The sequence below is a fragment of the Salmo salar genome, chromosome 14 (assembly GCF_965601325.2).
Source record: "Salmo salar chromosome 14, fSalSal1, whole genome shotgun sequence".
NCBI lineage: Eukaryota > Metazoa > Chordata > Actinopteri > Salmoniformes > Salmonidae > Salmo > Salmo salar.
In genome coordinates this window covers 47100839-47126220 of record NC_138304.1, presented here as the reverse complement: position 1 = coordinate 47126220, position 25382 = coordinate 47100839, and the positions used below count along the sequence as shown (strand labels likewise).

The window sequence follows — 25382 nt, the reverse complement described above, 5'->3', positions numbered from 1 at the left end:
GAGGTCATTTGACCGCTGACCCATTATGGATCCAGGCAATGAGGCAGTGATCGCTGAGATCTTGGTTGAAAACAGCAGACGTGTATTTAATAACGTTTCCCTTGAAACCACTTCTGGAAGTCAAACCAAATATCCAGTGTGTGCAGTATTTCATGAGTAGCCTCACCTAGATGAGGTTCCCAGGGCTGTGAGTAGTGCTTGCAGCAGGCCTATTATGAAGTAGGGGTTCCTGTGTGTAATGGTGAGGTAAAGTAGCGGCAGGGTAACCAGACTGTGAACCAGCTGGCCTGTTATCACACACAGAGTATACAGCTGAACCCAACCATCTCCCCAAAGGCACGCCTCTCCAAGATCTTCCCTGCTATCAAGGACAGAATCCTCACTGGGGCGTACCTGATGGACGGAGACAAAGCAGAGTTGAGTTGCATTTATATGCACCACTGAACATTGGAAAGAAAGAAACAATCCCACAGGGAAACCTCTAAGAGAGCATGAACGCAGCTTTAGGGCCACCCAGAATATACACAGAATATTATCAAATGCCTTCTTTAGCAATTGCGTTCTAAAATGATTTATATAGTTATTATTATTATTTAAAAAACCATGTCACCCCCCTGGTCCCCTGTAGGGCTGGGTGGGCTGGAGGAGGAGGGCTGCTTTCTACCGTACTGTCGTAGTACATGTGGGGTCAAACGACATTAGGAGGGCTAGCTCGAAACTGCTGAAACTGGATTTGAAAGAACTTATTCTAACTGAAAGACTCCAAAATCGTCCGATTATTTCAAGCCCTATATCATTGCTGGGCAACAGCTGCAAACGATTCAACAGGCTACTTACTGGCTTTACACATCTGGCTAAAAGACTACTGTAGCTCTGTTGGCATAATTTGTATAGATAACTTTGACACATTTTGGAAACAGAGGATGCTCTAGTCTACAAGAATGACGGAATCCATCCAAATTATCTTGTTGCCTGGACTTTGTCCGCATATTGCAAGGCCGCGTTGAGACAATGATTTATCAGGGACCCGAGCCATGCTCCCTACCATTGTGTTGCTGAATTGTTGTAGTGCTGCTGCAAATGTGCATTGTCCAGGCGGTTTGCCCTAGTAGGAAGCCCACTGTGTGCAGCTCACAGTGCACTATAAAAATAAATACCACTGTCACGTCTACCTCTGATAAGCCTCCCAGAAAAGCAATAAAAACAACATAGAATCCACAATAAATATCCCACATTAACATATGTAGCCAGGGAAACAAGGTTCATGAAATCGATAACTTGCTAGTATCCGATAACATTCATATACTGACAATCTCTGAAACTCACTTAGTTTATACCTTTGATGATACAGTGGTAGCAATACATGTTTACAATATCTTCAAACCATGTACACTTTGAGCGTGGTATGATCGTCCGTGCCAGGCGTATCTCATGCACGCCAGTGTCTAGGGTGAGTTTCTAGAGAACGGTGCGATAAACAAAATAAACACAGTCAGCGGCAGTCCTGTGGGCGAAAACAGCGTGTTGTTGACAGAGGTCGAAAGAGAACAGCAAGAATCATACAAGTTAACAGGCGGAACACAAACAGACAAATAACGGTGCAGTATAACAGTGGTACTCAGAACTATATCTCGGAACGCACAACTTGTCGGTCCTTGTCACGGATTGGCTCTTTGCAGCAGACGACCACATCGGGTTCCACTCCTCTCAGCTAAAAACAAGAAGAAGCAGCTCCAGTGGGCACAGAAACAACACCAATGGACAATTCAGGAGTGGAAGAACATTGCCTGGAACATGACAGCGAGTTCTGTTTACTTGAGTGGCCTGCGCAGTCCCCAGACCTCGACCCAATAGAGCATCTTTGGGATGAGATGTTCTGGAGGCAAAGGGGGGGGGGGGGGGGTCCAAAACCAAGTACTAAATGGGTATGCCCAATAAACAGTTCGGTGAGTGTATATTGAGCTCTCATTATTTCTGTAACAATATAGGGCCTACTTAAACCTTTTACACGATGCAGTGTTCTTTAATTCCAATTCAAATTCATTTAGGATTCTACTCCTCAATAGTTAAGTTGGATACAACCTATTGTGCCGGGAGTTGAATGCAGGCCCTAACAGGTGGCATTCTCATCAGTGTGCCACTGCCAAGAAGAGAGGGCATGTGCAGTGACCCTAAATACCAGAACACTGGCCTTATCCAAGAGTTCACCCACGGTGTGCTGAGATGGATATCATTTATCAACATATTGGTTGTGTCAATAATCATGTTTCAATTAACATTGGAAAAAAATATGTCAATATAGCCAGCAAACATGTAGATATCAAATTTTCTGAGTAATACATAAATAAAAAATACATTACTCATATCCCTCAAAAAGTATTGCATGCCCACTCCCAAGCCCCAGTTGTAAAAGACAATGGCACCCTATTCCCTATATGGTACACTACTTTTGACCACAGCCCCTACTTTTAACCAGATGCTCTTGTCAAGTGTAGTCCAATATATAGGGAATAGGGTTCCATTTGGGACACACACAGTGTAACCTGAGAGCAGTGTGAGGCATCAGTCAGCCACAGAGCAGCACTAAAGGCTGATACAACGCTGAAGGCATGCTGGAAGACAGCCCTTATTCTCTGCTGTCAAAGCGGCTGCCATTCAGATGGTAGTGGTGGGGGCGGGGGGTGGGGGGAATGATGAAATGCTGCCATTATAAAGAGAACCAAAGGGCTCGGTGGCAGGAGACACCCGATCTAACCTGGCAACCTGGCCTCCCTTTGTCCCCCATGCAGCCATTTCATATCTGACATATCCACAGTCCACCACACCACACCACACCACACCACACCACACCACAGGCCTGCCTTCATACTGATACGTGCCATGGCACAGAGGCGCCAGGGTGGTGGGCTGAGAAATGGGGAATAAGCAGACGATCTTCACGGCGCAGCAGCTTGATGCCTATCAGGTCGGTGTGTGTGTGTGTGTGTGTGTGTGTGTGTGTGTGTGTGTGTGTGTGTGTGTGTGTGTGTGTGTGTGTGTGTGTGTGTGTGTGTGTGTGTGTGTGTGTGTGTGTGTGTGTGTGTGTGTGGTTATATTTATTTAACCCCCTCAGTGTGGTGATGACTTACTCTCTTCAGATAGCTTGTTGATTGAGACAAATTGCTTCACTTGTCTAGCTTGGTGTTGCTTTCATCTGGGTACTGTAATTAATGAATGGGGGTACTGTAATTAGTGAATGGGGTACTGTAATTAGTGGAAGGGGGTACTGTAATTAGTGAATGGGGTACTGTAATTTGTGAATGGGGGGTACTGTAATTAGTGAATGGGGGGTACTGTAATTAGTGAATGGGGGTACTGTAATTAGTGAATGGGGTACTGTAATTAGTGGAAGGGGGTACTGTAATTAGTGAATGGGGGGTATTGTAATTAGTGAATGGGGTACTGTAATTAGTGAATGGGGGTACTGTAATTAGTGAATGGGGGGTACTGTAATTTGTGGATGGGGTACTGTAATTAGTGAATGGGGGTACTGTAATTAGTGAATGGGGGGTACTGTAATTAGTGGATGGGGTACTGTAATTAGTGAATGGGGGTACTGTAATTAGTGAATGGGGGAAGTGCATAGATACAAAACACAGGTCTTGGCACACTTCTTTTGCAGCTCTGTTTGCTAAGAAAACACACACAGCAAACATAGAAACGGTCAAGTAAGTGCTTTTAATGTGATGTTATGGACCACAGCTGTGTGGTCGTATTAAGGTCTAACAAACCAAAGCTTGTGAGACAACCATAGCACAATGTTTAATCTGAGCCACAAGTTACTTTCTTAAAATGAAATTCTAATCAAAACTTCTTGAATTGTTGCAGCTGTAAATCGTTATTTTTTAATAGTGTTTTGGGCCTCCCGAGTGGCGCAGCGGTCTAGGGCACTACATCTCAGTGCTAGAGGCATCACTACAGACCCTGGTTTGATTCCAGGCTGAATCACACCCGGCTGTGATTGGGAGCCCCATATGGGCGGCGCACAATTGGCCCAGTGTCGTCCGGGTTAGGGTTTGGCCGGTGGTAGGCCATCATTGTAAATAAGAATGTGTTCTTAACTGACTTGCCTAGTTAAATAAAGATGAAATAAAATAAATTTAAAAAAATGTTAAATGTGTTGCTTCTAATTAGTCTGTGGTTGCATTTGCAGGACTGCACATTCTTCACAAGGAAGGAAATTCTAAGGTGAGAGGAAGCTCCTACATGATGTTTTGTCTTTGCAAAAGGGAACTAGTTAAGTATTCAGTATAACTAACTAAGCCTAGGCAGAATATGACACTTAACCACTGATAAGTTCTTAACCACTTCCAAATGTAGCTGCTTGGATTTTGTTCAGTTCTGCATCGTGAAACCTTTCACTAGGATGAAAGTTATTCTGTACACACACACATGTAACAGTAGACCAAAGATACTGGGACATACATACTGTATGTTATCTGAGCTCACATGTCAAAACAAAAGACTGAGACCAACGCTGCTGCTTTACACATTGCTTAGGTTGTATATACTGTATCTACTGCAAAACAAACCCTGCAGTTTCAACAAAGTTGTTTACTAGGCTATAACAGTACATTTATATTTGTTCACTTCACAAATTGACCTGTTTTTCTTTGAAATCTCTTATTATCTGATTTGATATAGAAAGTGGATATTATCCAGTCTGCACATCTGATATACTTCAGGTTCAACTTCCTTTCCCCCCTCCTAGACTATTCGACCGTTATCGAGACTTGGCACCGCAGCTCGTTCCTCTCGACTACACAGACCAGCCAGATGTGAGGCTACCATACGAGCTCATTGGCAGCATGCCAGAACTGAAGGTATACCCACTGTCCCGTGTTTGCACACACATATTAGTGGATAAGTCCCAAATGACAACTTATTCCCTTTATAGTGCACCTGTTTCGACCAGAACGCTATCTAGGGCATAGGGTACAATTTGGAATGTGTCTATCCATTATTAATACACAACTAATTGACAGCAGTCTCTGAATGGTTGGCTATATGTTATCTGACTCTAATAAACCACAAGAAGGCCAGGGCGACCTACAGGGCACTGAGTACGACTGGGTCCACTATGAGCTTCTTTACATACACACATCTCCTCACAATGACAACAGCAGAAACAACTGATATCAATGCAGTACTCCTGTATTTCCTATCCTGTCCCTGTCAGGCTTATTCCCTGTGATTGTGTTAGCTCCCCCAAGTGAATGTCAAAGCTTTAGCTCAGCGTGCTAACACAGTCATGTGTGTCTCCTCAGGACAACCCGTTCCGCCAGAGGATTGCTGAGGTTTTCTCAGAGGACGGAGAGGGAAACATGACCCTGGATGACTTCCTGGATATGTTCTCCGTGCTGAGTGAGATGGCTCCACGAGATCTGAAGGCCTACTATGCATTTAAAATCTACGGTTAGTGTGTGAGATGTGTATGCCTTTAATAACATCTACCATCAGCAGGTCAGAAAAACTTCTGGTTTGCTCCCAAAGCAGTTTTGGTTATGTGAAACAGTCTGCCCAGCAAGAAATAATATAATTTTACATAATCAGCACCTTGATGTTTGGTATTTTGAATTTTGGTATTTTATTAGGATCCCCATTAGCTGTTGCGAAAGCAGCAGCTACTCTTCCTGGGGTCCACACAGAACAGGAAACATGATATAATACAGAACATTAATAGACAAGAACAGCTCAAGGACAGAACTACATACATAGCTACATATTAATACATACACATAAAATATCTAGGTTAAATAAGGGAGAGGCATTGGGCCGTGAGGTGTTTCTTCATCTGTTTTTTAAAACCAGGTTTGCTGTTTATTTGAGCAATATGAGATGGAACGGAGTTCGATGCAAAAATGGCTCTATGTAATACCGTACGCTATCTTGAATTTGTTCTGGATTTGGGGACTGTGAAAAGACCCCTGGTGGCATGTCTGGTGGGATAAGTGTGTGTGTCAGAGCTGTGTGTAAGTTGACTATGCAAACAATTTGGGATTTTCAACAGATGAATGTTTCTAAATAGAAAGAAGAAATTATGCAGTCAGTCTCTCCTTAATTGTTAGCCAAAAGAGACTGGCATGCATAGTATTTATATCAGCCCTCTGATTTCAATGAAGAGCAAGACGCCCCGCTCTGTTCTGTACCAGCTGCAGCTTAACTAGGTATTTCCTTGCAGCACTGGACCACACAACTGGACAATAATCAAGATCAGACAAAACTAGAGCCTGCAGAGCATGATTTCTGGAGTGTGGTGTCAAAAAAGCAGCGCATCTCTTCATTACGGACAGACCTCTTCCCATCTTTACAACCATTGAATCTACAGTCGTGGCCAAAAGTTTTGAGAATGACACAAATATCAATTTTCACAAAGTCTGCTGCCTCAGTGTCTTTAGATATTTTTGTCAGATGTTACTATGGAATACTGAAGTATAATTACAAGCATTTCATAAGTGTCAAAGGCTTTTATTGACAATTACATGAAGTTGATGCAAAGAGTCATTATTTGCAGTGTTGACCCTTCTTTTTCAAGACCTCTGTAATCCGCCCTGTCAATTAACTTCTGGGCCACATCCTGACTGATGGCAGCCCATTCTTGCTTAATCAATGCTTGGAGTTTGTCAGAATTTGTGGGTTTTTCTTTGTCCACCCGCCTCTTGAGGATTGACCACAAGTTCTCAATGGGATTAAGGTCTGGGGAGTTTCCTGCCCATGGACCCAAAATATCAATGTTTTTTTCCCCGAGCCACTTAGTTATCACTTTTTCTTATGGCAAGGTGCTCCATCATGCTGGAAAAGGCATTGTTCGTCACCAAACTGTCCCTGGATGGTTGGGAGAAGTTGCTCTCAGAGGATGTGTTGGTACCATTCTTTATTCATGGCTGTGTTCTTAGGCAAAATTGTGAGTGAGCCCACTCCCTTGGCTGAGAAGCAACCCCACACATGAATGGTCTCAGGATGCTTTACTGTTGGCATGACACAGGACTGATGGTAGCGCTTCCCTTGTCTTCTCCTGACAAGCTTTTTTCCGGATGCCCCAAACAATCGGAAAGGGGAATCATCAGAGAAAATGACTTTACCCCAGTCCTCTGCAGTCCAATCCCTGTACCCTTTGCATAATATCAGTCTGTCCCTGATGTTTTTCCTGGAGAGAAGTGGCTTCTTTGCTGCCCTTCTTGACACCAGGCCATCCTCCAAAAGTCTTCGCCTCACTGTGCGTGCAGATGCACTCACACCTGCCTGCTGCCATTCCTGAGCAAGCTCTGTACTGGTGGTGCACCAATCCCGCAGCTGAATCAACTTTAGGAGATGGTCCTGGCGCATGCTGGACTTTCTTGGGCGCCCTGAAGCCTTCTTCACAACAGTTGAACCGCTCTCCTTGAAGTTCTTGATGATCCGATAAATGGTTGAATTAGGTGCAATCTTACTGGCAGCAATATCCTTGCCTGTGAAGCCCTTATTGTGCAAAGCAATGATGACGGCACGTGTTTCCTTGCAGGTAACCATGGTTGACAGAGGAAGAACAATGATTCCAAGCACCACCCTCCTTTTGAAGCTTCCAGTCTGTTATTCGAACTCAATCAGCATGACAGAGTGATCTCCAGCCTTGTCCTTGTCAACACTCACACCTGTGTTAACAAGAGAATCACTGACATGATGTCAGCTGGTCCTTTTGTGGCAGGGCTGAAATGCAGTGGAAATGTTTTTGGGGGATTCAGTTCATTTGCACGGCAAAGAGGGACTTTGTAATTAATTACAATTCATTTGATCATTCTTCATAACATTCTGGAGTATATGCAAATTGCCATCATACAAACTGAGGCAACAGACTTTGTGAAAATTTATATTTGTGTCATTCTCAAAACTTTTGGCCACGACTGTATATGTTTTGACCATGACAGTTTACAATCTAAGGTAACGCCAAGTCATTTAGTCTCCTCAACTTGTTCAACAGCCACACCATTCATTACCAGATTCAGCTGAGATCTAGAACTTAGGGAATGATTTGAACCAAATACAATGCTCTTCGTTTTAGATGTTCAGGACCAGTTTATTACTGGTCACCCATTCCAAAAATGGACTGCAACTCTTTGTTCGGGGTTTCAGTGATTTCATTAGCTGTGGTTGCTGATGCATATATGGTTGAATCATCAGCATATATGGACACACATGCTTTATTTAATGCCAGTGGCAGGTCATTGGTAAAAATAGAAAAGAGTAGAGGGCCTAGAGAGCTGCCCTGCGGTACACCACAATTTACATGTTTGACATTAGAGAAGCATCCATTTAACGAAAACCCTTTGAGTTATATTATATAGATAGCTCTGAATCCACGACATGGCAGAGGTTGAAAAGCCAAAACACATACGTTTTTTCAACAACAGGTTATGGTCAATAATACCAAAGGCTGCACTGAAATCTAACAGTACAGCTCCCACAATCTTCTTATTATCAATTTATTTCAGCCAATCATCAGTCATTTGTGTCAGTGCAGTACATGTTGAGTGCCCTTCTCTATAAGCATGTTTAAAGTCTGTTGTTAATTTGTTTACAGAGAAATAGCATTGTATTTGGTCAAACACCATTTTTTCCCAACAGTTTGCTAAGAGCTGGCAGCAAGCTGGCAGCAAGCTGATAGGTCTGCTGTTAGAACCAGTAAAGGCCGCTTTACCACTCTTGGGTAGCAGAATTACTTTGGCTTCCCTCCCGTCCTGAGGACAAAGACTTTCCTCCAGGCTCAGATTAAAGATATGACCGATAGGAGTGGCTATAGAGTCAGCTACCATCCTCAGTAGCTTTCCATCTAAGCTGTCAATGCCAGGAGGTTTGTCATTATTGATCGATAACAATAATTTTTCCACCTCTCCCACACTAACTATACAAAATTCTAACTTGCAATGCTTTTCTTTCATTATTTGTTTTTTTTATGCATGAATACAATGGGTTCCTGTTCGTTGTTGACATTTCCTGTGAAGTTCACCAATGAAGTAATCATTCAAATAATTGGCAACATCAAATAGTTTTGTGATAAATAAGCCATCTGATTCGATGAAAGATTTGCAGTAAGTCAGCCAGTCAGATGTGCAGCCAGACTTATTAGCCACTCCTTTTGCCCCCATCTCTGTGAATGATTGATAAGGGCATTATAGAGGGGCCCAAACAGGTTGTATGGACAGGGCAGGCCTGTACAAAAAAGACCTTGCACGGTCTGTGTTGCTAGAGTCCCCCTAATTAACTGGCGATGACAGATGATGTTTCACCGCAGGCGGCTATGCAGTGACACAACCACGGTCATGGGTCAATAAAACGCAAAGGAAGGCTCTGTTTGGAATTGTTTAGTTACAGGACAAAAATGGAAGTCTATGCTTCCCGAAAAGCACCCTAGCCTAGTGTTTAGAGGGTTGGGTCAGTAACTGAAAGGTTGCTGAATCGAATCCCTGAGCTGACAAGGTAAAAATCTGTTGTTCTGCCCCTGAGCAAGGCAGTTCCATGGGTGCCGAAGACATGGATGTTGATTTAAGGCAGCCCCCCACACCTCTCTGATTCAGAGGGGTTGGGTTAAATGCAGAAGACACATATCAGTTGTACAACTGACTAGGTATCCCTCTTTCCCTTTAGGTCACTACTACTACCAGGGACCAAAGTAAGCTGTAAACTAAATGTGAACTTTAATCTTTAACTGATCATTTGAATAATGATATCCTACTACTGTTTCTGTTCCTCCTCCAATCCTCTCAGACTTCAACAATGATGACTTCCTGTGTAAGTCTGACCTGGAGAAGACGCTGAACAAGCTGACACGGAATGAGCTAACGGAGGACGAGGTCAGGATGGTATGTGAGAAGGTGATCGACGAGGCCGACCTGGACAATGATGGACGTCTCTCACTGGAGGACTTCCAGCACATGATCGTCCGTGCTCCAGACTTCCTCAGGTCTGTGACCTGACAAGGGAAAAGTTAAACGTTAAACTTGAGTTGCAGTAGTTGTAACCTAAACAATGGCCAAGCGTTTTGTTTTCTGGGAAGTTCTTAACTTTAATTTAGCCTGGGAACTCAGGAAAAAAATAATATCTGACTGGGAAAATCATGACATCAGTGATCTTTAGGTTGGCAAAGTCAGAGCTCTAGGATGATGTCAGAGTTTTCGACTTGTAATTCTGAGTTGCATGACTGTTCAAACATTTTTTTGCAGTTGGGTGTTGTCTTGAATGCACTGAAGTCGGAGGTTTCCCAGTTCTGAGTTGTCTTGAACGCACTGAAGTCGGAGGTTTCCCAGCTCTGAGTTTTCTTGTACGCAGCATAACTCATTCAGAACAAATTCTAACATGTTGACTTTTCTTCCACAGCACCTTCCATATAAGGATATGAAGACTAAAGAGATGCCATGGACACTACCACCATGGATCCAAACATTTTCTCTACCAAAGATGTTATAGGGACCTTTAAAGTGTGCACTATGCAGGCTTAGGCTAGTTGTTTTTTACTTTGATGTAGGCTGGAGACAGCCCACTGACCTGTTGACAGCTGAATAGTCTATTATTATAGAGCTATTGTAGCTATCAGGACAGGGCTCATTAGCTATGACGGCCAACAGTTGATTTGTATTCTCTTCTATGAAGGCTCAGTTACACCGGGCTATAAAATAAACATCTTCCCCCATATTTCACTGAACCATGGAGGGGCAATTGAGGGTGAGGCATCTGTGTCATGGATGAATTAACTCTCCATTATAAAATCATGGGTTCAGCTAACAGTCAATTGTCCTTAATCATTCTGGATACATTCATACAATTTCATTTAAAGAGGCAATCTGGGATTCAAACAACAACAAAGCAGTCATGCACCCAAACTATTTTTTGGTAAACAGCTGAGGGATGGGGCTGGAGAAATGTAACCACTCTCAAATTCATAGATGGAGCTATGGCTGCGAGGACTGACCATTGATAGTTTCAAGGTATACCGTGTTTGTTTACAATTATATTGTTTACAATTTCTCTTAGTAAAACAAGCTTGTATTTGGGGTTCTGATGAGGTAAGACAGTCGAACTAAGCTCATGCGGAATGTATACGTTTATTCTTCAAGAATCAGTGACTATATATTAAGATTAAAGTCCAAAAATGCATGTACAAAGTCCAGATTGCCCCTTTGAAGAGAAACAATTATGACTCACAGCTCTTTAAAATAATTATATTTCATTCAATCAAAAGTGCAGATATCTACAAAACTGTAGATCAATTTCAATATGATTGTATTAAGTACAGTACAATTCAAGTAGATCTCTTCTCTCTTTTGAATGTGATATATTAAAAACAGCATTTTATATTTTCTTAAAATGTAATTTCTTTCTCATGGTGTACCTCACAATCGACAATGGAATAAAGATGTGGTCATAAAAACAGGAATGTAAGTGATATGCATTTAGGGGTGAACTCTGACTTTTCCTAAACCTACATTTCCACTTAGTCATGCATTGGTGTTAAGTGGAAGTTAGGATTCGCCACGTACTCACAGAAAGAAAAAGGAGGGATGGATAACACATTTTAGAGGGAGTTTTGACAGAAAATGTTTTGACTTAAATTACACACACCTGTCTTTTTCAACGCTGTTGTAAGATGTCAAGCTATCAAAATAAAAAGATAACAGTAGTCTCCTTTGTGTTCACCTCTCCTGTCCGTAGCCGCTGGAAGTCGTTTGGGGGTGGCTGTACTGCAAGTTTTGCAGGGACTGAAGACATCTATATCTGTCCACTAATACAGGACTAGTAAAGACCCAGAGCACTACCTTTGTGAATTTTTTTTGTTTACCAGTATTTGTAACTTCAGTCTGATAATTATCTTTACAAAACTTGCCTGATATATGTTTTCCAGTTTCTTCAAATACTTTGCAAATGCAACTTATTTCTATGTGTAAACTGAAATGGTCTATTCAGTCCTTTTCTATTTTAGTAGACACTCTTAAACAGAGCAACTTACAGTAGTGAGTGCATACTTTTTCATACTTTTTCATACTGGTCCTCTGTGGGAATCGAACCCACAACCCTAGAATTACAAGCTCTACTAACTGAGCCACATTATCACATCACATTACTGTATTGGTCATTGTTTTTTTTCATGGTGATAGAAAGTCTACAGGTACAAACCTAGATAATCAGCCTACAGTATGTACAATACAGTAATGCACATTTACATTGTGGTTTGTAAGGATGGTAAACTAATACTGCACAAAAATTGGTTGTTTTCCATGTTATTTGATCAAGAAAAATATATGTTATCTTTGTCTATAACTTTGCACCTTTTGATGTAAATGTTTGAGGACAGGGTTGTGTTCTTTCTGGATTCCATTAGAATGACATCACAGAGAAAGAGACAGGGTTGTGTTCTTTCTGGATTCCATTAGAATGACATCACAGAGAAAGAGACAGGGTTGTGTTCTTTCTGGATTCCATTAGAATGACATCGCAGAGAAAGAGACAGGGTTGTGTTCTTTCTGGATTCCATTAGAATGACATCGCAGAGAAAGAGACAGGGTTGTGTTCTTTCTGGATTCCATTAGAATGACATCACAGAGAAAGAGACAGGGTTGTGTTCTTTCTGGATTCCATTAGAATGACATCACAGAGAAAGAGACAGGGCATCTATGAAAGATACTGCTCTTATTGTTCTTATTTATACCTTTTTTTTTGCCAAAGATGAGATACTAAAAATAACTTTTGCTCGCCCTACAGACATCTAAACTCAGCAAAAAAAGAAACGTCCTCACTGTCAACTGCGTTTATTTTCAGCAAACTTAACATATGTTCATACAAATATTTACACAACTAGATTCAACAACTGAGACATGAACTGAACAAGTTCCACAGACATGTGACTAACAGAAATAGAATAATGTGTCCCTGAACAAAGGGGGGGTCAAAATCAAAAGTAACAGTCAGTATCTGGTGTGGCCACCAGCTGCAATAAGTACTGCAGCACATCTCCTCCTCATAGACTGCACCAGATTTGCCAGTTCTTGCTGTGAGATGTTACCCCACTCTTCCACCAAGGAACCTGCAAGATCCCGGACATTTCTGCAGGGAATGTCCCTAGCCCTCACCCTCCGATCCAACAGGTCCCAGACGTGCTCAATGGGATTGAGATCTGGGCTCGTCGCTGGTCATGGCAGAACACTGACATTCCTGTCTTGCAGGAAATCAAGCACAGAACGAGCAGTATGGCTGGTGGCATTGTCATGCTGGAGGGTCATGTCAGGATGAGCCTGCAGGAAAGGTACCACATGAGGGAGGAGGATGTCTTCCCTGTAACGCGCAGCGTTGAGAATGCCTGCAATGACAACAAGCTCAGTCCGATGATGCTGTGACACACCACCCCAGACCATGACGGACCCTCCACCTCCAAATCGATCCCGATCCAGAGTACAGGCCTCGGTGTAACGCGCATTCCTTCGACGATAAACGCAAATCCGACCATCACCCCTGGTGAGACAAAACCGCGACTTGTCAGCGAAGAGCACTTTTTGCCAGTCCTGTCTGGTCCAGCAACGGTGGGTTTGTGCCCATAGGCAACGTTGTTGCCGGTGATGTGTGGTGAGGACCTGCCTTACAACAGGCCTACAAGCCCTCAGTCCAGCATCTCTCAACCTATTGTGGACAGTCTGAGCACTGATGGAGGGATTGTGTGTTCCTGGTGTAACTTGGGCAGTTGTTGTTGCCATCCTGTACCTGTCCCGCAGGTGTGATGTTCGGATGTACCGATTCTGTGCAGGTGTTGTTACACGTGGTCTGCCACTGCGAGGATGATTCGCTGTCCGTCCTGTTTCCCTGTAGCGCTGTCTTAGGCGTCCCACAGTACGGACAATGCAATTTATTGCCCTGGCCACATCTGCAGTCCTCAGGCCTCCTTGCAGCATGCCTAAGCCACGTTCATGCAGATGAGCAGGGACCCTGGGCATCCTTCCTTTGGTGTTTTTCAGAGCCAGTAGAAAGGCCTCTTTAGTGTCCTTTCGTTTTCATAACGGTGACCTTAATTGCCTACCGTCTTTAAGCTGTTATTGTCTTAACGACCGTTCCACAGGTGCATGTTCATTAATTGTTTATGTTTCATTGAACAAGCATGGGAAACAGTGTTTAAACCCTTTACAATGAAGATCTGTGAAGTTATTTGGATTATTTGGACAGGGTCCTGAAAAAGGGACGTTTCTTTTTTTGCTGAGTTTATATTTTTATTTCACCTTTATTTAACCAGGTAGGCTAGTTGAGAGCAAGTTCTCATTTACAACTGCGACCTGGTCAAGAATAAAGCAAAGCAGTTCGACACATACAACACATATGCGTCCACTAACACTAGTAAATGCCCAGTGCACTAATTTTGTGAGAAGAAAATAGATACAAAAATATTTATTTTTATTTATTTATTTTTTTAATGATTTTTCAGTGGGTACTTTGTGCGATTACGCTCCTGTCTACCAATCTTCAGTATCAAACACTTGGCATATCATTGCATTGAAAGTACCAACATTTGAAAAATATTTATAAATTACTAATGTTCTTGTCTCAATGCAAGACAAACAAATCCCATACTCTTTCATTAAGAGTGCCATCAAATTTCACATCAGTACATTTTTAAACAAAGAATGTATGAATTATTTGCAGGGCAACCATTTCCCAGATATATAACTCTCAAAATAACACATGAAAGCAAACAAATACACAAAAATGCAGAGGTCCAAATGTCATAATGCATAGCTCCAAACTTCTGTTTCTACTCTCCTGCGAACTGCTTTTGGAATTGTCATGTCAAACGTTTGTAATGGCTTGACAAGAACCATGTTTCCATTGCACATTTTTATGCGAGAAAACGTCAGATAAAAACTGTAATGACAGGCCTAATGGAAAAATAAAAATTTTAAGTAAACTTTCCGAATGTCAACAAAACAAAATATGCTAGAGAGAAGGTGGGATCTTGTTGTGTCTGTAAAATGTAGTAATTATTTATTTAACCTTTATTTAACTAGGCAAGTCAGTTAAGAACAAATTCTTATTTACAATGACGGCCTACCAAAAGGCAAAAGGCCTCCTGTGGGGACGGGGGCTTGGGATCACTTTTAAAATAAAAAATACAATATAAATATAGGACAAAACACACATCATAACAAGAGAGACAACATAACACTACATAAAGAGAGACATAAGACAACAACATAGCAATGCAGCAACACATAACACAGCATGGTAGCAACACAACATGACAACAACATGGTAGCAGCACAAAACATGGTACAAACATTATTGGGCACAGTCAACAGCACAAAGGTCAAGAAGGTAGAGAAAACAATACATCACATGAAGCAGCCACAACTATCAGTAAGAGTGTCTATGATCGAGTCTTCAAATGAAGCTCTTGAGCTAAAACTGTCCAGTTTGAGTGTTTGTTGCAGCTCGTTCCAGTTGCTAGCTGCAGCGAACTGAAAAGACGAGCGACCCAGGGATGTATGTGCTTTGAGGACCTTTAACAGAATGTGACTGGCAGAACGAGTGTTGTATGTGGAGGATGAGGGCTGCAGTAGATATCTCAGACAAGGGGGAGTGAGGCCTAAGAGGGTTTTATAAATACGCATCAACCCGTCGGTCTTGCGACGGGTATACAGAGATGACCAGTTTACAGAGGAGTATAGAGTGCAGTGATGTGTCCTATAAGGAGCATTGGTGGCAAATCTGATGCCCGAATGGTAAAGAACATCTACCCACTTGAGAGTACCCTTACCTGCCGATCTATAAATTAGGTCTCCGTAATCTAGCATGGGTAGGATGGTCATCTGAATCAGGGTTAGTTTGGCAGCTGGGGTGAAAGAGGAGCGATAGAGGAAACCAAGTCTAGATTTAACTTTAGTCTGCAGCTTTGATATGTGCTGAGAGAAGGACAGTGCACCGTCTAGCCATTCTCCCAAGTAATTGTATGAGGTGACTACCTCAAGCTCTAAACCCTCAGAGGTAGTAATAACACCTGTGGGAAGAGGGGCATTCTTCTTACCAAACCACATGACCTTTGTTTTGGAGGTGTTCAGAACAAGGTTAAGGGTAGAGAAAGCTTGTTGGACACTAAGTAAGCTTTGTTGTAGAGAATTTAGCAAAAAATCCGGGGAGGGGCCAGCTGAGTATAAGACTGTATCATCTGCATATAAATGGATGAGAGAGCTTCCTACTGCCTGAGCTATGTTGTTGATGTAAATTGAGAACAGCGTGGGGCCTAGGATTGAGCCTTGGGGTACTCCCTTGGTGACAGGCAGTGGCTGAGACAGTAGATTATGACTTTATACACTGCACTTAGAGGTAGTTAGCAAACCAGGCCAAACACCCCTCAGAGACACCAATACTCCTTAGCCGGCCCACAAGAATGGAATGGTCTACCGTATCAAAAGCTTTGGCCAAGTGAATAAAAATAGCAGCACAACATTGCTTAGAATCAAGGGCAATGGTGACATCATTGAGGACCTTTAAGGTTGTAGTGACACATCCATAACCTGAGCGAAAACCAGATTGCATACCATAGATAATACTATAGACATCAAGAAAGCCAGTCAGTTGATTATTGACAAGTTTTTCCAACACTTTTGATAAACAAGGCAAAATAGAAATAGGCCTATAACAGTTAGGATCAGCTTGATCTCCCCCTTTAAATAAAGGACAAACTGTGGCTGCCTTCCAAGCAATGGGAACCTCCCCAGAAAGGAGAGACAGGTTAAAAAGGTTGGAGATAGGCTTGGCGACGATAGGAGCAGAAACCTTAAAGAAGAAAGGGTCTAAACCATCTGACCCAGATGTTTTTTGGGGTCAAGTTTAAGGAGCTCCTATAGCACCTCAGACTCGGTGACAGCCTGCAGGGAGAAACTTTGTAGCGGGGCAGGGGAAAAAGAGGGAGAAGCATCGGGGATAGCTGCATTAGCAGGGGTGGGAGATGAGGAAATGTTGGACAGGCAAGGAGGCATGGCTGAGTCAAATAGGAATCCTGACTTAATGAAGTGGTGATTAAAGAGCTCAGCCATGTGCTTCTTGTCAGTAGCAACTACATCATCAACATTAAGGGACATGGGCAGCTGTGAGAAGGGTTTATTCTCCAGGTCTTTAACCGTTTTCCAGAACTTCTTGGGGTTAGACCCACAGAGAGAGAACTGCTCCTTAAAGTAACTAACGTTGGCCTTACGGATAGCCTGAGTGCACTTATTTCTCATTTGCCTGAACGAGAGCCAGTCAGCTTGTGTATGCGTGTGCCGAGCCTTTCGCCAAACGCAATTCTTGAGGTGGAGTAACTCTGCAAGATCACGGTCGAACCAGGGGCCGAACCTGTTTTTAATTCTCATTTTCTTTATGAGGGCGTGTTTGTTAACAATAACACTGAAAATATACCAAAAGAAGGTCCAAGCGTCTTCGACAGAGGGGATCAAGCTGATTCTATACCAGTTCATGAAGGAAGGCTTGCTCATTAAAGTTTTTTATCAAGCATCTATGACAAATCAGGACAGGTCGTTTCACTGAGCAGCCATTACGAACACAGGCTGTAAAACAGTGATCACTAAGGTCATTACAGAAAACACCAGACTGATACCTATCAAGATTATTTGTGAGGATAACATCGAGGAGAGCAGCCATTTCTGGGTGTTTGAAGTCATACCTTGTGGGATTGGTGATAATCTGAGAAAGATTTAGGGTGTCCCATTGCTTTAGGATTTGGTCAGATGGTTTAAGCATGTCCCAGTTTAGGTCACATAGCAGGACAAATTCAGATTTAGTGTAAGGGACCAGGAGAGAGCTTAGGGCAGGTAGGGTACAGACTGGTGCTGATGGAGGACGATAGCACCCAGCAACAGTCAACAAAGAGCTATTTGAAAGTTTAATGCTTAAAACCAGCAAATCAAATTGTTTGGCGACAGACTTGGTGGAGACAACCAAGCACTGAAGGTGATCCTTGGTAAAGATTGCCACTCCTCCACCTTTGGAAGATATGTCTTGCCGAAAAAGGTTATAACTAGGAAGGTTAACATCAGTATTCAAAACACTCTTAATAACCACGTCTCAGTAATGATCAACACATCTGGATTGGAGCTGTGAACCCACACTTTCAATTGATCCATTTTAGGTAATAAGCTTCAATTGTTAACGTGCAGGAATCAGTGAAGCAGATATCAGATTACAAGTCCGAATTGGGGCTAGCAACAGTAGATGGACCAGGGTATACATGCACATTTCCAGATGTCATCAGCAGTAATACAATCAAGGCATGGCATAATACAGGGAGAGCTCTGCAGTGCTGATTTCTGACATCTGAATGTGCATCAGATGGTAACAAGATCATATTGTACAGAAATGTCATCAAGTAACATGAATACAAAGCTGGCGAGAGGTGGTTAGAATAGGATGGGAGGCCAAAAGTCTGTGTAACCAATAGAGAGTCAGAGTCCCAAGTGTGGGAACAAATATAGTCTGTCCCAAGGTTGGGTAAAGAAAGTTTGTCGTCAACAAAGTATTCAGGAGTCATGAAGTAAATAGAAAAAAAGCAAAATGCACAATCATTTTTTTTTAAATATGTGGTGGTTAATTTCTGCATTACCAAATGAGGAGAGTTAAACTTCACACACCAGTCAGAGTTATACTTAAATTACATCTTTAATAATACGAGCTTTGCAATAGCACTTGACTTTCAATGATGCGCCATTTCTAATGAACCATTGAAAGTGACAACACAAAAGTACAAAGCTCTTTTATAGCCAAGATACACCCCTCTCAACGTACATGATGAATCACAGATCTTAGGAACAGTTGACAAAGAAATACTTTTACTTGAGAGAGGAGTATCCCATAGCCAGATAGCATTCGCTATAAATTACCGTTCAGTTTGGTCCCTAAGATGAGGTTCTAATCCCGTTCCTGGTACTTCATAGCACAAAAACATCATCTCCTCCAATGGCATAAATCAATTGACAACTCTAGATACTCCCATCTCAAGTAAACCCCCTCTTGACCCCACTCCTGGACAAGCTCACTGAGGGGGGTGAGCCTCTAGGTCATACACTATCCCAGGATAAGTGCAACATCAGAGAGGACATACAATGGTTCCAGACACTGCCATACACCTCCCCCCAATGCCAAAGGAGGGAGTGACTTGCGCACAGACATTGTGGAGACAAGTAATTGGTTCCCCATTAATCATGCCATCCCTTCACATGGTTTAACAGATACATTCACATATGAAGACAATGTCCCATCCTGTCCTCTTCCCTTTCTGATATTCTGCATAGCACCAGGGATATGTGAAAGACAAGCCTGACCTCTCCCCTCTCTGGGCCCCAAGTGACTGAGCCCCAGCTGAGGGAAGAAGTGCAACTGCCAACACCAGAGTCCAAAGGGATACATTCTGATTAATCCGCAACAATAATGAGTTGGGGCTAACCATTGTAAGTTCAGAGTCACTCGCCCCAACAGTGCGTGTGTGCTGGAGGGAAGCGAAAGCTCGGGAGAGAGGGGTGAGTGTGGTGGAGGTACCTGTACCAGACAGGGGGAGACAGGCCAGGACAGACGGTGAACAGATCGCCAGGTGGAATCCAAGCAGCAGTGCAGCAGGCAATGGGCGTACGTGTCACACCCACTTGGGAGAAGCTTTTATTTCTGCAGCCAGATTTCTTGTAGAAAATGCCAGTGAATGGTCTTTGAACAGCAGGAGGGGGCTTCTGAGGACGCTTCAAAGACTCCTGACACTTTGGGCCCAAAGGCCTTTTACTTCACACCTTAGTGCTGATTGAATTTGTATTTGGCTCAGTTACAGGTTGGAATGGTGTCCTCAGGTCTCTGCTGTTTGTTGGCTAGAGCACCCTCTGTAAAGCTTGGAAAAATAAAACCTTGGAAGCAGTAATCTCTCCGGTTAACCTTGGTCAGAATTAGGTTATAGGTTTGGAGTTTTGATCTGGAGCGAAGACCATGCTGTGGAGTGTAGCATCCTACATACAGTTGAAGTCAGAAGTTTACATACACCTTAGCCAAATACATTTAAACTCAGTTTTTCACAATTCGTGACATTTAATCCAAGTAAAAATTCCCTGTCTTAGGTCAGTTAGGATCACCACTTTTTTTAAGAATGTGAAATGTCAGAATAATAGCAGAGAATGATTTATTTCAGCTTTTATTTATTTTATCACATTCCCAGTGGGTCAGAAGTTTACATAAACTCAATTAGTATTTAGTGGCATTGCCTTTAAATTGTTTAACTTGCGTCAAACCTTTCACAAGCTTCCCACAATAGGTTGGATGAATTTGGCCCATTCCTCCTGACAGGGCTGGTGTAACTGAGTCAGGTTTGAAGGCCTCCTTGCTCGCACACGCTTTTTCAGTTCTGCGCACAAATCTTCTATAGGATTGAGGTCAGGGCTTTGTGATGGCCACTCCAATACCTTGACTTTGTTGTCCTTAAACCATTTTGCCACAACTGTGGAAGTACGCTTGGGGTCATTGTCCATTTGGAAGACCCACTTGCGACCAAGCTTTAACTTCCTGACTGATGTCTTGAGATGTTGCTTCAATATATCCACATAATTGTTCTTCCTCATGATGCCATCTATTTTGTGAAGTGCACCAGTCCCTCCTGCAGCAAAGCACCTCCACAACATGATGCTGACACCCCTGTGCTACATAGTTGGGATGTTGTTCTTCAGCTTGGAAGCCTCCCCCTTTTTCCTCCAAACATAAAGATGGTCATTATGGCCAAACAGTTCTATTTTTGTTTCATCAGACCAGAGGACATTTCTCCAAGAAGTACAATCTTTGTCCCCATGTGCAGTTGCAAACGATAGTCTGGCTTTTTTATGGTGGTTTTGGAGCAGTGGCTTCTTCATTGCTGAGCGGCCTTTCAGGTTATGTCGATATAGGACTCGTTTTACTGTGGATGTAGATACTTTTGTACCCGTTTCCTCCAGCATCTTCACACGGTCCTTTGCTGTTGTTCTGGGATTGATTTGCACCTTTCGCACAAAAGTACGTTAATCTCTAGGAGACAGAATGCGTCTCCTTCCTGAGCGGTATGACGGCTGCGTGGTACCATGGTGTATATACTTGCATACTATTCTTTGTACAGATGAACGTGGTACCTTCAGGCGTTAGGAAATTGCTCCCAAGGATGAACTAGACTTGTGGAGGTCTAGAATTTTTTTCAGAGGTCTTGGCTGATTTCTTTTGATTTTCCCATGATGTCAAGCAAAGAGGCACTGAGTTTGAAGGTATGCCTTGAAATACATCTACAGGTACACCTCCAATTGACTCAAATGATGTCAATTAGCCTATCAGAAGTTTCTAAAGCCATGACATCATTTTATGGAATTTTCCAAGCTGTTTAAAAGGTACAGTCAACTTAGTGTATGTAAACTTCTGACCCAGTGGAATTTTGATACAGTGAATTATAAGTGAAATAATCTGTCAGTAAACAATTGTTGGAAAAATTACTTGTGTCATGTACAAAGTAGATGACTTGCCAAAACTATATTTTGTTAACAAGAAATGTATGGAGTGGTTGAAAAACAAGTTAATGACTGCAACCTAAGTGTATGTAAACTTCCGACTTCAACTGTATATACCTGCCTAAATATCCAAGTTTATCTGACTCCAAATCTATCCTTTTGCAATGAGAGAAATGTTGGTGGAAAAGCTTTTATGCAGAAATATGGATATAATAACTATCATATCAATATACATTTTGGAGTCACGTGATTACATGCTATTTGTCCTCCTACTATGACTCGTCTTCGAGAAAGCATGCAGTTTATTAGGCTACAGATTAAATACATTATGAATTCAACAGGGTGGTGAAAGTGTACAGTGAAGAGCTTTCCAATAAATACCGAGGGTCTTATTCTGGTGACATGGCCACTGACACTTGGCTGCCATTTAACAAACAAAAATAATCTTGGTCTTTTGTCCAGAATAATCTCATGCTGTAGGCTATACTCGCACTGTATCTGCGAGCTGTTGGCTAGAGCGCACGTTCTAATAGCAGTGGGCATTCGCTACCCAACACTTTTTGTGAGAAAACCATCAGCAGAGTTGAAAATGCGATCGAAACCCATTTCACTTGTAAACTCAGCAACAAAAAAAAGAAACGTCCCTTTTTCAGGACCCTGTCTTTTAAAGATAATTCGTAAAAATCCAAATAACTTCACAGATCTTCATTGTAAAGGGGTTAAACACTGTTTCCCATACTTGTTCAATGAACCATAAACAATTAATGAATATGCACCTGTGGAACGGTCGTTAAGACACTAACAGTTCACAGACGGTAGGCAACTAAGGTCACCGTTATGAAAACGAAAGGACACTAAAGAGGCCTTTCTACTGACTCTGAAAAACACCAAAAGAAAGATGCCCAGGGTCCCTGCTCATCTGCGTGAACGTGGCTTAGGCATGCTGCAAGGAGGCATGAGGACTGCAGATGTGGCCAGGGCAATAAATTGCATTGTCCGTACTGTGAGACGCCTAAGACAGCGCTACAGGGAGACAGGACTGATCGTCCTCGCAGTGGCAGACCACGTGTAACAACACCTGCACAGGATCGGTACATCCGAACATCACACCTGCAGGACAGGTACAGGATGGCAACAACAGCCCGAGTTACAGGAACACACAATCCCTCCATCAGTGCTCAGACTGTCCGCAATAGGCTGAGAGAGGCTGGACTGAGGGCTTGTAGGCCTGTTGTAAGGCAGGTCCTCACCACACACATCACCGGCAACAACGTCACCTATGGCCACTAACCCACCGTCGCTGGACCAGACAGGACTGTCAAAAAGTGCTCTTCACTGACGAGTCGCGGTTTTGTCTCATGGTGGTCGGATTCACGTTTATCGTTGAAGGAATGAGTGTTACACCGAGGCCTGTACTCTGGAGCGGGATCGATTTGGAGGTGAAGGGTCCGTCATGGTCTGGTGGTGTGTCACAGCATCATCGGACTGAGCTTGTTGTCATTGCAGGCAATCTCAACGCTGTGCTTTACAGGGAAGACATCCTCCTCCCTCATGTGGTACCCTTCCTACAGGCTCATCCTGACATGACCCTCCAGCATGACAATGCCACCAGTCATACTGCTCGTTCTGTGCGTGATTTCCTGCAAGACAGGAATGTCAGTGTTCTGCCATGGCCAGCGAGGAGCCCAGATCTCAATCCCATTGAGCACGTCTGGGACCTGTTAGATCGGAGGGTGAGGGCTAGGGACATTCCCCGCAGAAATGTCCGGGAACTTGCAGGTGCCTTGGTGGAAGATCTCACAGCAAGAACTGACAAATCTGGTGCAGTCCATGAGGAGGAGATGCACTGCAGTACTTAATGCAGCTGGTGGCCACACCAGATACTGACTGTCACTTTTGATTTTGACCCTCGCTTTGTTCAGAGACACATTATTCAATTTCTGTTAGTCACATGTCTGTGGAAGTTGTTCAGTTTTTGTCTCAGTTGTTGAATCTTGTTATGTTCATACAAATATTTACACATGTTAAGTTTGCTGAAAATAAACGCAATTGACTGTGAGAGGACGTTTATTTTTTTGCTGAGATTATTTTCTATTCGGCACTTGAATTGTTTTTATGTGCACTACGTCAATCACTCAGTCTTTTATCAGGAACTATTCAATTTGATGGAAACATCTCTGGTGGGAAAATTTGTGTATTGTTTTTATGCAGATTTTACAATATTCACATGAAAATCTGTCCCCAATTGGATGGAAAACTAGCTCAAACAGATCTGAGACCAGGCTAGGTCCAAACCGGGAAGAGTATTAGTTATTGTTAAGACATGGTTGAGAGGCGAGTGCAGCAGCAGGTCCCAGTACAGTAGATATAGAAAAAGGAGCAGGCTAGTTTAAAGGACACCCCTCCTGTCAATGTTGTACATGTATTATCCTCGTTTTAGCCTGGTCCCAGACCTGTTTGTGCCCTGCCAACTTCACTGTCAAGCTAAACATGACGATGAGTGACAAGGAGTTGGTATTATTAACACAAACAGACTGGCACTCAGGCTCTTTTTAACTCTTCAAACACAGACATTTAATAGAACAGGAAGGGACAAACTGGGAAGTGTTGGGGGTAAGAGGACTCCAATGGTTAAACACTGTATTAATGTAGAACACAAGCAATGCTAGGTGTGTCTATCACATATACACACACCATTTTATCCAAGCACTTCCAAAACATAGCCAAAAATATCACACTGCTTTTCAATGGATTTTTCAATTCATAACTAAGGACATTTCTTTCAACGCATTATTCCAATGTTAGAAACAGCTGCTGGTGATGATATGCTGCCACCTAGCTGTCAAACAAGGTACTGACCAAAAAGAAAAACCAGACACGAACACATGAAACCAAGACTCACCACAACAGACTAACAAGACCTTGATGAAGTTTTAGCTTGACTTCATAAGCCAAGAGAACGTCACATTTAGATTATACTCAAATTTGTCAGGGCAGTAGCATACAACTAAAACCCTTTTACTAACTGATACCAGGGCCTGTATTCATAAAGCGTCTCAGATCAGGATACTGATCTAGGATCAGTTTTGTCTTTAAATCATAATGAAAAAGACAACCTTATCTTAGGTGAGCATTAATATTCAGAGACATTTGTGGACAACAGGCCCTGAACCATAGAACACAAGTCATATCAGAAGTAGCAAAGGAGAGGAAGCTATTTATACAGGCGTAATAAACAAAACTAATCTAAAATGTGCCCAAAGTATCTACCAACCATTACCATAATCCAACAGATCATGTCATTCAATTAAATGGACAAAAATATGCTTGTCCTATATTGCAAAACTATCACTTGGCACAGACTACGCACAACACAGAGGTTAACTGGTAAAGTGCAAAGGGATGGATTGCATTGGATCAGAAGGGGTTTGTCTGTTTGTCCATCCACATTGTAACATGGTTGTTTGTACTAGCAGACAGCCACTCCACTTTAGAGTGAATAAGCTGAGTGTTTCACTAGCTAACTACCAGAGACGTCATATAGCTGGGAATAAACATGAGCTTATAAATGGATGTTGTTGCTGTAAATTGACTGAAAAAATAAAATAAAAAAGTAGTGCACTAGAGAATGGAGTGCCATTTCAGACACTACTTATCAGTCTGTCTCTCCACTACCAGGAACCAATGCTCAGGTTGGCTACATGTCAACACTTTATTGGCCTCAAACGCAACTGTGGATCTCGAAGCCAGTTCCACTGCATTTTTTCATTGTCCCCTCTAAATCTGGGACTGATTTAGACCTGGGACACCAGGTAGGTGCAATTAACTATCAGGTAGAACGGAAAA

General features: G+C 42.6%; 1 protein-coding gene across 1 annotated transcript; it reads left to right on the top strand.

The window, feature by feature from the left end:
- The first annotated feature begins 2769 nt into the window (after positions 1-2769).
- cib3 (calcium and integrin binding family member 3) lies at positions 2770-10536 on the top strand. Its single transcript, XM_014141179.3, has 6 exons — positions 2770-2965; positions 4193-4227; positions 4751-4862; positions 5307-5454; positions 9781-9976; positions 10390-10536. Exons 1-6 carry the CDS (start codon positions 2915-2917, stop codon positions 10409-10411), a joined length of 564 nt encoding a protein of 187 aa, XP_013996654.1. The 5' UTR covers positions 2770-2914; the 3' UTR covers positions 10412-10536.
- Positions 10537-25382: the final 14846 nt, after the last annotated feature.